Source organism: Triticum dicoccoides, chromosome 6A (genome assembly GCF_002162155.2).
Source record: "Triticum dicoccoides isolate Atlit2015 ecotype Zavitan chromosome 6A, WEW_v2.0, whole genome shotgun sequence".
NCBI classification, from domain to species: domain Eukaryota; kingdom Viridiplantae; phylum Streptophyta; class Magnoliopsida; order Poales; family Poaceae; genus Triticum; species Triticum dicoccoides.
The window spans coordinates 496,758,929-496,773,644 of NC_041390.1; the positions used below are offsets into that span (position 1 = coordinate 496,758,929).

Genomic DNA, 14,716 nt, shown 5'->3' on the forward strand with positions numbered 1-14,716 from the left:
TATCGTGCGCGCGGTAGCGATGGCCACTGTTCATCGAGAGGCAACCCAACACCAGTTGGCTACGTCCCGCATGGGGCTCGGTCGGCTGCAGTAAGTAGGAGCACGATCGATCGCTTGGGTTCAGTTAGCAGCAACCATGAAGGAATCACTCGGGTTCAGTTAACAGCCAAGGGATCGATCGCTCGGGTTCAGTAACGTAGCTAGTGCAATCGTTCAGGTTCAGTAAGCGAATGCCTCACTCGGGTTCAGTTAGCCAATGCCTCGCACACACGCACGTACGAGAGAAATGCGCAAACCACAGTGCATCACTCGGCCCCGACCACCCACCGTAACCGGGAACTCCCTGAAATTTTCCTTGCCCTCGCTTCTACCACATTTTTTTCCATCATGGACGCCCAAAGAATGTAAATGCACATGCGTCTCCGGCCGCCCAGGATGAAAAGCCCAATTTATGTCATGATTTTTTTTCATGGAAGTAGGAATCCACCACATCTATGATGATACGTGTTTTTGTCACAGTAATCATCATAGAAGTGTCATAATCGTGACATAAAAAGTTTTCGTTCAGGCCATAATGTAACGGATGTGTCCAAATTGCGCTCAGCTTGGCGGCGCATTGCCTTATCCATAGTGTGCTCGTCGGTCAAAGAATAGTCGTCAACGAAGACGAGGTAACGGCTACTACATTGAAAGGGAGTGGACATCCCTTCAGACAGAGCCATCGGTGCCTCTGAACGGACCGTAGGTGAAGTAGGAGCAACAACGGGTTCGATAGAAGTTGAAGGTGAGGTTGACACAGTAGGTGGAACACCTGGTGCCGGTGGAGTGGCACTAGGTGATAGCGACGAAGACCACAACTTAGCTTGTGTAGGCCCACCAAACAAAGTGCAGTGGTGCACCACAACAAAGGCGGGGGATGAATCAGCCCGTCCATGCTCCGGCAAACCCAATTCTACATAGGAATATAAATTCATTCATACTAACCAAGCGATTCTAGAAAGAAAAAATTCCTACATAAGTCTTGCAAAATTCCTGTAAACCAAAGGAAGCACTATACTTTTGGAATTTCCAACTCAATTTTTATTTGGAATTTTCAGGTGTTTGAACTTACGTGTAAAAAGTCCACCGTAGAAAATCCTGGAGATGCACACGGGCAAGAAGCGCCAGCAGCAACATCACTGCACAGTGCGCACTGCAAAATCATAAATGCTCAATGAAGAGGAATGTCGTGCATAAAGGCACCACTACTCCGGTAGCGTACGCACAGTAACCACGTAGAGCTATCCTGTCACACATACGTACTCAGTTATTAGGGATACATACACGCACGGCGCCAGAGTAGGCAGTACTCGCTGCTGCTGTTCGCTCGTTGCAGCAACGCCGTTCTCACGCACGGGCAGCGAAGCGTCCAAGGCGACATCACCCATCTGCGGACGAGAGAGAGATAGAAACCAGCCGCGTAGCCGCTGTGCGCTGACTCGGACGGGGGCAGCGCCTGCCTACGCTGCGTGGTCCTCTCCACATGTGCGGGGACACGCACGATCATCCTACACAGGGCTTCGTAGAGGGTGGCCAAACTGTGGCCTTTGTTAGCTATGCAAGAGGGTTCCAGAAACTGCGTTGATATTCAAATGTCGCTTCACTGTAAGGGTTTGAGACTTGATCTATGATTGGTTGGGGTGGCAATCAACGACATCTTCTTGGCACGACTTGCACACAGTGAAACAATGGTAGAAATCGGGCGAGGGACAACCGGGATACTCGAGAAAGGCGGTAAACTCATTACAAGTGCTCATATGCTGGGAGATCTGGAACGAAAGAAATGCTCGTGTCTTTCACAACAAGGCATCGCTGCCCACCAGTGTGGCGGCGAAGATTAGGGAAGAGGCTAAAACTTTGGTAGTGGCCGGGGCTACGTTCCTGGGTAACATTTTACCGGAGAGTGGTTCCCTTTTCGGACCTTTGTTGTCCTGAAACATTTTACAAAATACATTGTTCTTGTCCTTATTTAATGAGATGAGGCAGAACTTTTACCTTCGTTTTAAAAAAATAATCCAACACAGGGCTGACGATGCCTTCGCGTTTGCGGGGATGCTGAAGAGGGTGATCAGAAAAACGAAAATCAGGCGCCAGATTCTGCGCTAATCCATGGCGGTGGTGCGCCGTCGGATGCCGGCACGGACCGGGCTTTTCGGGCCTTGTAGTAGGCAATCGTGACAGATCCTGAGATTTGACAGGAAACGGATCCAAGATTACGAAGCAGGCTACCGCGGGCTACAGCCACAGATGTGCCTCGCGCAGAAGGAGAAAACAGCAACAGATGTAGGCATGTAGTACTACAGAAACAAACAGCCTCTTCCTCTCAGAGTCTCCCTCTCTCCTCGCACGCCAACAGATGGAGAAAGCTAAAGGCCAGCCCTGCCCTGCTGCCCATACGGCCGCATGGTAAATGGAGTGCTACTAAACTACAAGCAAACAGATTTGACATTGTAGCAATAAGTAGGTAGCAGGGCGTGCTGCAACCAACAGAGAGAAACGAATGAATAAGATTTTTACCTCTGCAACCGTGTCTGCGTGTGTCGAGCAAAGCGAAGCAAAGCACACCAGGCAGGCAGGCAGGCAGGCAGGCTCGGGTCTCTTCCCCGTCCGTCATCTTTAAACACACGCGGTTAACAATCGCCACTGTTTCCTTTTTCCGGGTCCCGGAGCTGCCTCCGCTCACGGCGCCTCAGCCCGCCTTCTTCCTTCGCTTCCTCCCTCCCTCCCTCCGTCCCCAAGCTCTGCCCCCTCTTCTTTCTCGCTTGCTTTCTGTCGCTCCACCGCCATCTTTCGCTTTCTCCCGCTGTTGACCAAAGGAGGCCCGAGCCTAGCCCCAGGGTGCTGCCAGTGCCAAGGTTTCTTTTCCCCGATCTTTATCCCGCGGCAATGGCGGGGGAGCTCGAGGGGAGGAGCTCCGGAACCAGAGGAGCCGAGCAGGTGCGTACGTTGCAGCAAGCAACAAGTGTTGTTCATCTTGCATCCTCTTCTGATTATCTGCAAGCCCCAGACCTTCTCAAGTGATTCTTCTTTGGCCACTCGTAATTCACCGCGTCCCTGTTGGCATAGACGGATCTGTTCTTCTTCTTTTTCTTGCTGCTGTTTTTGGCGAGCATTTTCACCACAGCCATCTGCATTTTCTTGGAAGAAAGAACACAGTGATCCGTTTCAGTCTCATCATATTTCAAAGCTCGAAACAGCTTGGGTTGTTCATTTCACAGTTTTCTTGCCTGGATCTTTTTGTGTTCACTTGTACCTACAAGAAGTAGCAACGCTGCAGAAGACACATGCCATGAGTTTCCGCTTACATGGTTTAATTTCTCACTTCTTTTCTTCAGGCCATTGTTGCTGTCAAGAAAGGCGCCCATCTACTCAAGTGCGGGAAGAGAGGGAAGCCCAGGTTCTGCCCGTTCAGGCTATCATGTGTGAGTAGCCTCTTTGGCACTACAGAATACTATACTACAAGATCAGAAAATTACACGTTCTTTCACTACCTTCATACAATCACCACTAGAAACCTGTATAATTCCCTCAAAATGAAAATAATATAGATTTGTAGTAGTGAGTAGTAACACTGAGGTGCGGTGCTACAGATTTCTGATGGCTGGACGTATGGGAAATTTGGTCAATCATGTAAAACTCAACGGTGCAAAACATTTTTACACAATGCGCTAGAGAACAAGTTTATTTACTTTTGAACTTTTTCTACAAACAGAAATTTCTCGCAATATTTTTTATTAATAATTGAAAGTCAAGTATCAAACCGATACGGAAATAAGCCCACGTGAAACTCATATATACCAAGGTAAATTACCGACAGTCAAGAAGTTGCTTTCGACTTCAAGTTCTTCACCATATCATCCCACCTCAGCAATGATCAACACCATTTAGTAACTTCTTCTGATTTACCCACCTGTCTCCATCAGTCCATATGGTCCCCGCCTTCTTATCATGCTCCTTCACGCCTTGTTACTGCTGACAAACAAACCACATGTAAATATCTTACAGTACATAATATATTTACAACCGCGCTATGAATAGATAACTCCAAATGTAGCTTTCAGAATTGGTCATGCATTCTCTGTTTTCATACCAAGAATGCATTTTATAATTGTACTGAAACCTGTAACTGTAAACAGTTCAGGTATAGAAAAAATAAAAGGCCTGTCACAATAGCCCAGCATAACTTTGTTTTCGGTTTGCAGGACGAAAAACTGCTAATATGGTACTCCAAAGAGAGGGAAAAAAGTCTGAGCTTGAGTTCTGTGTCAAGTGTGGTTCTCGGACAGAAAACGGTATCTGGTTTTCTTCCCTAAACACTTTTTATTGATTTAAGTATAAGAAGACATACATATTCTTAGAATGTCTGTATTTGCAGACAAACCTTTTGCGTTTGCATTGGCCAGAAAAGGAACATCACTCCTTGTCAGTCATATACAAGAATGGTGAATGCTCACTGGACTTGGTATTTCCTACTAGGCCTGGAATTCTTGAGTTTAGAATCTCTTTGCTCCTCGTATCACCGCCTTTTCTAACATCTATTTACAATCATGTCTTCCAGATCTGCAAAGACAAGGACCAAGCTGACTGCTGGCATCTAGGCCTAACAGCCTTGGTATCTGCTCTATATAGTCCTCTTCTTTTGGTTGATTCAACAAGCAGCCGTCGGATAAACAGTTGCGCAAATAGCCCTCCTAGCTATATTCAGCAAAGGAATAGGCTATTTTCAGTGCATGACACAAGAAAGTTCAGCCAGGTTAGATTTGGAACCTATGCATGTCATGATTTCTATGTGATGTGAGAACATGATTACTTTGTTCAAGTATGAGTTCACCATGACCTGTGACCTTTCCTAGATTACGCTAAGTAAAACTTTTGGTTTTCTGTTAAAATCAGGGACAACCCACTGCTCGGCTCAGGAAATTGCGAAATTAATAACCAACATGTTGAGCAGTGTTACAATTCTGGCCATTTTGATAAATTATCCTTTCCAAATATATAAATAATAATACAATTATTAGGTAACACCCAAACTAATGTAATGTCAAGTGGGTAATGATACACTTTGTGGAGCTGCATATTTTTCATAACTACTCCCTCTGTAAAGTAATATAGGACTTTTTAGATCACTAGTAATCTAAAAAGTCTTATATTACTTTACAGATGCAGTACTAAATAAGGTGATATCACTGATAACTTATGAAAGACTGTAAATTGCCATTTCTTAGCCACTAGTAATTTCAAATTGTTAAATTCAACTGATAACTTATGGAAGTATCTAACTAATTTATTTATGAAGGTACACTCACTGTATGGCAGTCCTAGGTTGATACAGAACAAAGTATCGAAGAGCAGTCTGGATTGCCCAGAAGCATTCGTCTCTCCAAGGGAGAGAACGTGGTCAGATGTAGATTTCTACTTGGAAAGAATTACTCCTGAAATGGTAAACAGAGTTAAAAACAGTTTCATGGATATTCCAGTGGCTGCAAAAATTCAGGAGGGAATTACCCAAATGCCTAAACTGAAAGCTTCTGAAGGATCCCACATGGCATGTGGAATAGATTCTCTGAAGGACATCTTTGCCTGGGGAGAAATTCCAGGCAGTGTGTTGGAGAATGGAGATGCACCAAAAGATAATGTTTCACTTCCAAGGTTATTGAAGCCAACCCAGATTCTGGACGTGCAGAACGTCGCCTGTGGGGAGAAACATGCAGCAATAGTTACTAAGCAAGGGGAGGTCTTCTCTTGGGGAAAGGAGAGTGGTGGGATATTGGGACACAAAATGAGTGTCAGTGTCTCCGAACCTACGATTATCGAATCTCTTACCTCTATCCCTATGAAGGCTATTGCATTTGGGGCAAAGCACACCTGTGCACTTGCAATTTCAGGAGAACTTTATGAGTGGGGTGAAGGGACTCACAGCTTGGGTCTGTGGGATGATCAGTGTCAAAGAAGCCAATGGTTCCCACACAAACTGTTTGATCCTTTGGATGGCGTATCGGTTCTGAAGATCGCATGTGGCCAATGGCACACGGCTATCATATCCTCCTCTGGTCAACTGTTCACATATGGCGATGGAACATTTGGTGTTCTTGGACATGGCAACACGATGAGCGTGGCTCGGCCCAAAGAAGTAGAGTCTCTGAAAGGGTTAAGAACCAAGGCTGTGGCATGTGGGCCATGGCACACAGCTGCCATTGTGGAAATATTAGGTACTGTCAAGAGCAATGCTCCTAGTGGGAAGCTGTTCACTTGGGGTGATGCAGATAAAGGAAAGCTGGGTCATGCTGACCAAAAATCCAAGCTTGTACCGACTTGTGTCAAGCCACTCACTGATTCTGATTTTGCTCAGGTATCCTGTGCTAAGGCACTGACAGTCGCGCTTACAATAACAGGTGTTGTTTTCACCATTGGAAGCATGGAACACGGACAATTAGGCAACCGCCGATTGAGTGACACATCTATTTGTTCGGTTGAAGGGCCTCTTAAGACTGAGTTTGTCAGAGATATATCGTCAGGCTCTTCCCATGTCGCAGTTTTGACAATGAATGGAAAGGTGTATACCTGGGGCAAAGGCACAGAAGGTCAACTTGGTTTAGGTGACTATACTGACAGGAGCTCCCCAACTCTAGTGGAGTCCTTGGAAGATAAGCAAGTAGACAGTATAGCCTGCGGTTCCAATTTCACTATTGCGGTTTGTTTACATAGGTCTATCTCAGGCAAGGATCAATCTGTATGCAGCAGTTGTCAGTTGTCTTTTACCTTCACAAGGAAGAAGCACAACTGCTACAACTGTGGTTCCATGTTCTGCAATTCCTGCAGCAGTAACAAGGTTTCAAGGGCAGCTCTTGGACCAGATAGGAGCAAAAGATACCGTGTTTGCGATGTGTGTTTCACTCAACTGCAGAAGATTGAAGGACATGGCACACTAAGTTCACAATCAGCGATCCAAAAGGAGGAGGCATTTCCAACAGAAATAAGACCATATACACCGAAGTTATCACGCATATTCAAGGAAGCAAATTCTATCATGGAAAAAATGACAACGGCACAGGGTTCCAATCAGAGAAATCAGGACTTAGCTGCACCGGTTCAACTGAAAACACGGAGATGGGGGCAAGTAGAGTGCCCCAGTCAATTTAAATGTGCACGAAACAACATTCCATGCTGTTCCATACCAAATAAACAGACAGTCGACGTTTCGCTTATACAGAGAATGCCTGAACCAGTACCCCCAAAAGATACCGGCTCTATGCCAGAAGCAGCTACTAATTTGAAAGCAGAATTAGATTCGACAGAGAATATATTACTAGGAGAAGTAAAACAGCTTCAAGCACAGGTAATTCATAGAGTATAACATTGTTTGCAATGTCAGATTTTTTTTTTGTCCTCCTTTTAAATGACACTCCCTCCGTCCCATAATATAGGACGTTTTTTGACACTAGTGTAGTGTCAAAAAACGTCTTACATTATATTTTCACTAACTATTGACTTATTTTTATTTAAAAATGTAAAGCATTGATCTTAATAATTATGTTGTTCTCATCTAAGCAGGTGACCACCCTAGCAGAACAATGCCGGCGTAGGAGCCTGAAGGTTCAAATGTACAAACGAAAAGTCGAGGAAACCTGGCTGATTATCCTGAATGAAGCAGCAAATTGCAAAGCTGCAAAAGAAATTATAAAGGTTTTAACCAATCAGGTATAACTTTGACCTATGTCAATTCCCTACCTATTCAGAAACTGAGTATTTATATAAAATAAGTTGTCTGGCGCAAATTGTGCAGAGGAATACTTTATCAAAGAAGATTGATTTAGCTGATGGGCAATAATACAACTCCATAACTATACCTAGCCGCATCAACGATGGACAACCAGTAAAAGCAGAATTACCAGACCCACCAGACAAAAACCCTGTCACCGGCAAATTTCAACAGCTGAGCAGCATCAGGGATCACCATCAGCAAGTGGACAGGGAACGTATACAGTCTTCAAGCGCAGCTGTGGCGAAAGGCTCAGTCACGCATAGAAATGGCAGAAGAGCACCCACTAACAGCAATACCTATGCCGGGGAAAATGATGCCACCATTCCTCCTGTTGATCCCAATGGCACGATCGAGCAAGTCGAGCGCGGGGTGTATGTGACCGTTGTCACATCCCCCGGTGGAAACAAAGGCGTCAAGCGCATCCGGTTCAGGTAACTCCAAAAAGGCCTTTGATACACACACATTCCCTAGATAATTTACTTGTGTGATAATATGCTTTTTCAACAATCCTACAGTCGGAAGCATTTTGGCGAGAAGGAAGCACAAAAATGGTGGGAAGCAAATGAGAGCAAGGTGTTTGCAAAGTACAGCAGCACGGAACAGATGAGAGAGTAACCAGCTGTAACAGCCGACTGACATTGTAAATGGCAATGGATTCCAAATACTCCCTCCGTTCACAAATAAAGATGTTCTAACCTTTTTGTGAATCGGATGTATATAGACACGTTTTAGTGTGTTTGTTCACTCATTTCAGTCCATATGTAGTCCATAATGAAATATCCAAACCATGTTTTGCAAACCGAGGGGGTAGTAAATACACTGAAAGATGGTACTGTTCAGTAATGACAATACCTAGTATCAAAAAACGTCTTACATTATGGGATGGAGGGAGTACTAGGTAAGTACTCCCTCCGTTCCAAATTACTCGTCGCAGAAATGGTTGTATCTAGAACTAAAATACATCTAGATACATCCATACCTGCGACAAGTAATTCGGAACGGAGGGAGTAGGTAAGTAGGAGTAGATCCCCATGGTTAACCCCTATATGATGTACAGAGGGTAGGTCTGAGTTGAGTTGGATTATGGTTGTGATGCCTCCTCTTGAGTGATCCAATCATTCGGAACTTGGATGTAAGTTTGTAGTGTGGATTCATGGGCGTTGCCTTCCTGATCTGAGTCACATAGTGGGAGAGCAAAGACGTACCGGAACGGCTGGTTTTGAAGCTCCCCGTCTGCTAGCACAGGTAGAAATGGCGACTTTGGCATGGCAAGGGTTCTCACTGAAGGTGTCCAGGCGCCTCCCAGTGACCCGCCTCAGTTGTCCTCCTCCCCGCTTCGGCAGCGCAGCTACGCCTCCTCTCCGTCGCGTACCGCACCTGAGCCGCTGCTGCCGCCGCGCTAGCCCTGTTGGTGCCGCCCCAACAACATTGCGCATAAGGCAGTACAAGTTTCCAGGCAAAAATAATAATGTTCTACAAGACGAAAACAAGTAGTTTGTCATAACTGGCAAGCTGATTGCTGTAGAAATACCTTGCAATTTATCTAAAAACATTTCCTGGAATTTATCTAAAAACATTTCCTGGAAAGAAGATGAATGCGCAGACCCAATTCCAGGTATATTATGTTATACTTTAGATATACAGAGCATTCGACGTTTTTGTTCGTCTTCTGCCCATCATATGTTTTACAGAATGCAGACTACAGAGTGATACAAGCCTGCCTAGCTTACAACATGCAGTTAAGACTACGACAACCCTCTCTCAGGCCCAGGTTGATACAGACAACAACACTGAACTCTGAGCCTCCCGATTTGGGGGAAAACTGCAGACACTCTGTAGAGAACAAAAACATGGATACTACTACAGATTCCGACTATATATATTCACGAGCAAGAACCAGAATTGCTCAATCTAATGCGGCTTCAAGCTGCTTCGGAGAAGTGCAACATACCGACAGGCAAAACCAGCAGGATGGGTAGTCACTTCTTCCCACTGCAGATCACACGACCAGCTCAAGAGTCTAGAGCAAAACTAGCAAACATCTAAACTGTGAAGAGCGTGTTGAATCTTCGGCTGTCACAAGCACAGCCTGGTCAACTCACCGTCGGTCTCCTCTCTGGGTGCCTCCGACCGCAGCGATTCGCTCTCGGCCGCGCATCTCTTGTATGACATGAAACCTCTTTGCAGGCTGACCGAAACAGAGCTCTCGCACTTTGTTAACCGCGGCACAAGCGTTTTGTCGCTCTCGCTGCTGTTTCCTCTCCCTCGGGAGTCGGCAGCATCTGAATTATGCGCAGCTGATCCGGGGCCAGTGTTTGATCCTGTCCAGGATCCTTCCCTCTGCATGAACTTGTGGTCTGCGGTCTCTGAGCGATGGCGCTGGTGCTGGTGCTGATTTGGAGCCACGGCTTGCTGGTAGAACATTGCACCAGGCAGGGTGCCGAACCATGGCACCGCAGATTGTGTGGCGAAACCATCCGGTTGAGGAACAAAATACACAAACTGCTGCATGCTGCTCGGCCATGGACTCCATGAGCTTCCTTCTGTGGCACCGCCAGAAGGTAGGTTTCTGCTTCCTTGTGTGGTTGTATCGTCTGAAGCTTCAGTTCCGACGTCCCCACCATTCTGCGGGTTGCCCGTGCTGGTATTCGGCTTCTGGAATGAATCATTCACCACGACTTTCTTGCCGAATAGCTTAAGGACCGATGTCGCTGATCCTGTACATGACCCCTCTTTGACATCACCATTTGCAGTGAACTCTGAAGCCTGAAATTGGCATTTCAGAAATGCGTTAGAATTGAAAGGTACCGGACGTGTTAAAGCAGATCGTGTTAGGCAAATTTCACTGGGAGAATATCTAAAGTTTGCTTTCTTCGCAAAGTGATGTCAGTATTACTTGTTTAGGTCTCTGGTGTGTAGCCTTTATTCTCTTATTAAACCACTCATCCTTGTATTGCTGTATGAGGACCTGAGTGAAGCCAAACTCAGCTTGAAATTGGACTCTTTCTTCATAACTAATCTGATCCGTATTTTTTTAATGAGAGCATCCATGCAACTGCAATTTTCTTAGATTCGGTTAATTTCCACCACCTTTAGATCTATAGAGAGTATGGCCAATCATTTTAATCTCAAGGCAAACTGAAGTCTAAGATGATTGACTGAAATTTAAGGAATTCCAGGCGAGAGCGCATTAGCAATTACATACTTGTTTTATATTGCAATTGGATATTGGATGGCTCATGTTTTTGCCATATAAAATGCTTCGTAAATAAACACGGTACCTTAGTATTTGGCGAGAGGCAGCCGTCCCCTCTGTCCACCGACGAGCCGTAGAGGGAGCCGGCGGCCGACGGAACCGGCGACCTGCTGCCGCTGGAGTTATTGGAGAAGCGGCCACCCGAGGCCTCGACCCGCGACGCGGTGAGCACCGACGTCGGCGACCCTTCCTCCTGCTCGCCCATCCGCACGGGAGGCCTCTCCAGATGCGTGAGCCCCGGGCCGTGCTTCCCGCCGGCCGCCGCCCCGTCGTCCGCTTTGCGCGGGTACGGGTGCGTCGGCTTCCTCTTGGGCCGCGGCGGGGGGATCTGGATCGCCGCCGTCGCCGTCGCGGCCGCGGCGCCCGAGCCGCTGCTGCTCCCGGACGACTCTCTGGTGACCTGCATAGCGCGAGGCGAATCCGGCGTCAGGAAAACCCGTGGCTGATAAACAAATCATGGCCGAGGGATGAGCGAGTTGGTTAGATGGTGAGGGGAGGCGGCCCGACCTTAGAGAAGAACTTCTGCGCGTGGCTCCGGATTTGCACCGCCGTCTTGGTGCCTATGTGCTCTGCGAGAGCGCGCACGGAGAAAGGGTGAGCGCGGCGAACCGAGCGTGCGAAATCGGTTGCCTTGTACTACCACGGGCGCGCGATCGTTACCTTGTATGCGGCGCCAGGCGCGGCCGTGCAGCTGCAGGGCCTCCAGGAAGCGTTTGTGCTCTTCCTCGGTCCACTTCTCCCGCTGCTTCGTGATGGTGTACGGCTTGCGCGCCTGCTCGGGCCACAAATTCATTCGATTCAGGGGGGCGGTTGCAGACACAGACACAGACACGCGGGTTTTGCGCAGGAAACTGCGGTACCTTTGGCACGTGGTCATCCCCTGATAAATCCATGTCGTGGGAACTCGGACGACTCCCGCGATGATCCCCGGTGCTTTCGTCGGTTGCCATGGCGTTCTCCTGCAAGCAAGCACGGACCACGGAGGAGAAGAAGCATAAGCATCCATAATCTGCACCATTTTAACTCGATCGCACCCGGAAGAAGTGTGGATGAATTACCTGCGTACAGGCCATCTCCTGCCAGCGAGAACAAGATAATCACAGTACCCAACGTCGCCACACCAAAAGCCAAGGCCAAGACCAAGACGAGGTGCTCGTTGTCGATGAAGCGCGAGGAGGGAGGCACGGGCAGGAGGGAGAGAAGAGAGGCGAAGAGACGAGACGAGTCAGGAGGGGAGGGAGAGAGGAGTCGCATAAAAGAGAGGGGTACGTATGTACGTAGGGCCCAGCGCGCTGGCGAGTGAGGGGACGGGAGAAAAAGAGCATGGAGGGGCGCGCCACGTCGGACGGGATTTTTCCATTTTCCCGGCGCCCTCCCGGAGAAAAAAAAACAAAAATATAAACCCTGCGGTTTGAGCCGCTCGTTCTTGTGGCTGTGGCTCCTCCTCCGCCTCACTCGCTGTCATGTGCCGTTTGCCACGGCGGGCGGGCGGGCAGCATCAGCGCCACCGTACAACCTGGCCTCGCACGCACGCGTGCTCTCCTCTCCGCTTGCCTGCATGCAACGCGTGCTCGCCCGCTCGCTCGCGAGGCGCGGCGTCGGCATGCACCGGAGGAAATCACAGGGCCGCCTTAACCATAGGGCTGCTCAATCCCGTCCGATCATTCGCCACATGCTGAAGCAGGCCACGGACACGCTCACTTCTCTCCTACCGCCACAAGAGGAGGGGGGAAAAAACCAGCGCTGCCGTTTTTAGACCGTCGACGGCCTCCCTGTGCTCCAGAGGAAAATTCCAAGAAAAAACCGCGGAAATATCCCAGCCACGAGATTTGTTGGGGCACATGCGCCCGTGACTGTGCGGGTGGGCGGGGTAGAAAAATCGCGAGAGGATAACGAAAAGGGAGGGCCGGGGTGATCTTTCCGTGCGCTTTATGGCACGTCAGCCGGGCCCCGCCGGCGCCGGGCCGCGGGGGCCCGACACGCGGCGCGGCTCTGGAAGCGGCAAGTGGGTCGGATAGGCGTCGCGCTCGCCTGCAAATGGGCGGCTCCTGGCCACAAGCTCTTGGGTCGGCGCTACAAAAATCGCCCGAAGTGTCCTGGCCATGTGTTTCCAGCGAGCCGCCAGTGGCCTCCTCCTGTGGCGTGAGGCCGTGAATCGTGATCCATCCGCACAGGGACGGGGACGGGGACGGGGAGTGTGCGGGACCCGGCTCGGCTCTCGACGGGAGCGGAGGAAGAAGGTGGGAGAGGGGACGGGCGACGTGGCCGGATAGGGTAAAGAAATGCGTCGTGCTTCGACGCGGGTCCTGGCTCGGTCCATGTCATCAGATGTTGTTGGGTGCGCTGCAGTGTAGTGCTTTTGTTTTTCGAGAATATCATATCTATTATAAAAATTCACAGAAAGTGCAAAGCAATCAGATATAATAAAAATTTATATCGAGGACCATGGACACCCGAACGACCATTGTCACCAACAGAACGAGTCGTTGCTCCCATGCTGGAGCCGGCCTAACCTTATTGATGACAACTGAAAAGTCTTCGTACACATGTCCTTAAGGACCAGCGTTCGGGAGCCACAATCGTCGCCATTCAATCCTTGAATCGATATGAAGAATCTAACACTAAATCTCGTCGTTGCGTCGTTGCGTATGCACGACGAGAAACCTTGGGTGCGGTGCAGTGTAGCGCTAACTTTTTTTATGCGTGGGGCTGACCGCCTGGCTAACATAAGTTTAACACAAGTACACATTGCGGCTTAAACTTGGCTTCATCATTTTTTCTACCATAGTACAATTGCATAATCTGTCCTATAAAATTTCTATACATACACTTATTCTTAGATGGAGGGAGTCGATTGTATGGATTTGAGGATTTGCGTATAAGGAGGAAGACTTTGGACTCGGATATTTGAGGGGTCAGTGGGCACTGTCAGCGAACACGTCCATATGGTTCTACTGACACTGGAGGCTCATATCAGGTGAGTCCAATTGTAGATGCTCTAACTCATTGTCATAATGCCCACATGTGCTAAATCACCACTCAATTTTTTTTAGTGTCACCACTCAAAAAAAATTGAAGTGGCTTGGCTGGTTTCGCTAACCCGTGACTAGCGCCGGCGGGAGGACTTTTGGGTAAACCCTATTTGGCGTCGCAGGCGTCCGTTATAGGGCAATTTTTGCTTTTTTAGGCAAACCAACAAAGATACACCATTTTGTTGATGCTTGATTCCCTCATCACTCAAAAACTCATCCAAGGTGTAGTTCTTGAATTCGGAGCCGTTGTCGCTTCTTATTGTCAAGATCTTTGTATTATGTTGTCGTTGAGCTTCATTTGCAAAGTCGATGACGGTTTGTTGGGTCTCACTCTTCCTCTTGAAGAAATATACCCAAGTGTATCTTGAATAGTCATCTACAATCACCAAGCAATACTTTCTACCCCCAAGACTATCAAAGGATGGAGGTCCAAAGAGATCCATGTGAAGGAGCTCCAAGTGCCTCTTCGAATAGATGATAGTCGTGGGAGGGTGAGCCTTCTCATGTAGCTTTCCTTCGATGCAAGCACTGCAAACACGATCTTTGACAAAACTAACATTTGTTAGTCCACGGACATGGTTCCCCTTGAGAAGACTTTGCAAAGATCTCATATTGACGTGGGCTAAA

At 48.0% G+C, this 14,716-nt stretch overlaps 1 protein-coding gene and 1 pseudogene across 4 annotated transcripts; one reads left to right on the plus strand and one right to left on the minus strand.

Moving 5' to 3' along the window:
* Nucleotides 1-2,694: 2,694 nt before the first annotated feature.
* Nucleotides 2,695-8,650, plus strand: LOC119317455 (annotated as a pseudogene).
* On the minus strand, nt 3,562-12,760 carry LOC119317456 (protein REVEILLE 7-like). 4 transcript variants are annotated; one of them, XM_037591913.1, is made up of 8 exons: nt 12,116-12,760; nt 11,918-12,016; nt 11,718-11,829; nt 11,565-11,626; nt 11,083-11,457; nt 9,904-10,567; nt 9,007-9,206; nt 3,562-4,011 (listed from the first exon to the last, which is right to left on the minus strand). In XM_037591913.1, exons 1-8 carry the CDS (start codon nt 12,128-12,130, stop codon nt 4,006-4,008), a joined length of 1,533 nt encoding a protein of 510 aa, XP_037447810.1. In that variant the 5' UTR covers nt 12,131-12,760; the 3' UTR covers nt 3,562-4,005. The 4 variants fall into 4 exon arrangements, with proteins under 4 accessions (XP_037447810.1, XP_037447811.1, XP_037447812.1 ...); XM_037591914.1 differs by having other exon boundaries at nt 3,563-4,008; XM_037591915.1 differs by lacking the exon at nt 3,562-4,011 and having other exon boundaries at nt 9,096-9,274.
* Nucleotides 12,761-14,716: the final 1,956 nt, after the last annotated feature.

What these genes read in the sequence shown, in the direction of transcription:
- LOC119317456 (XM_037591913.1), bottom strand. An exon ending in CGCAGAAGTTCTTCTCTAAG is followed by an intron (nt 11,458 to 11,564) that starts GTCGGGCCGCCT and finishes CGCGCTATGCAG; the next exon opens with GTCACCAGAGAGTCGTCCGG. An exon ending in ACCCAGAGAGGAGACCGACG is followed by an intron (nt 9,207 to 9,903) that starts GTGAGTTGACCA and finishes CGGCACCAACAG; the next exon opens with GGCTAGCGCGGCGGCAGCAG.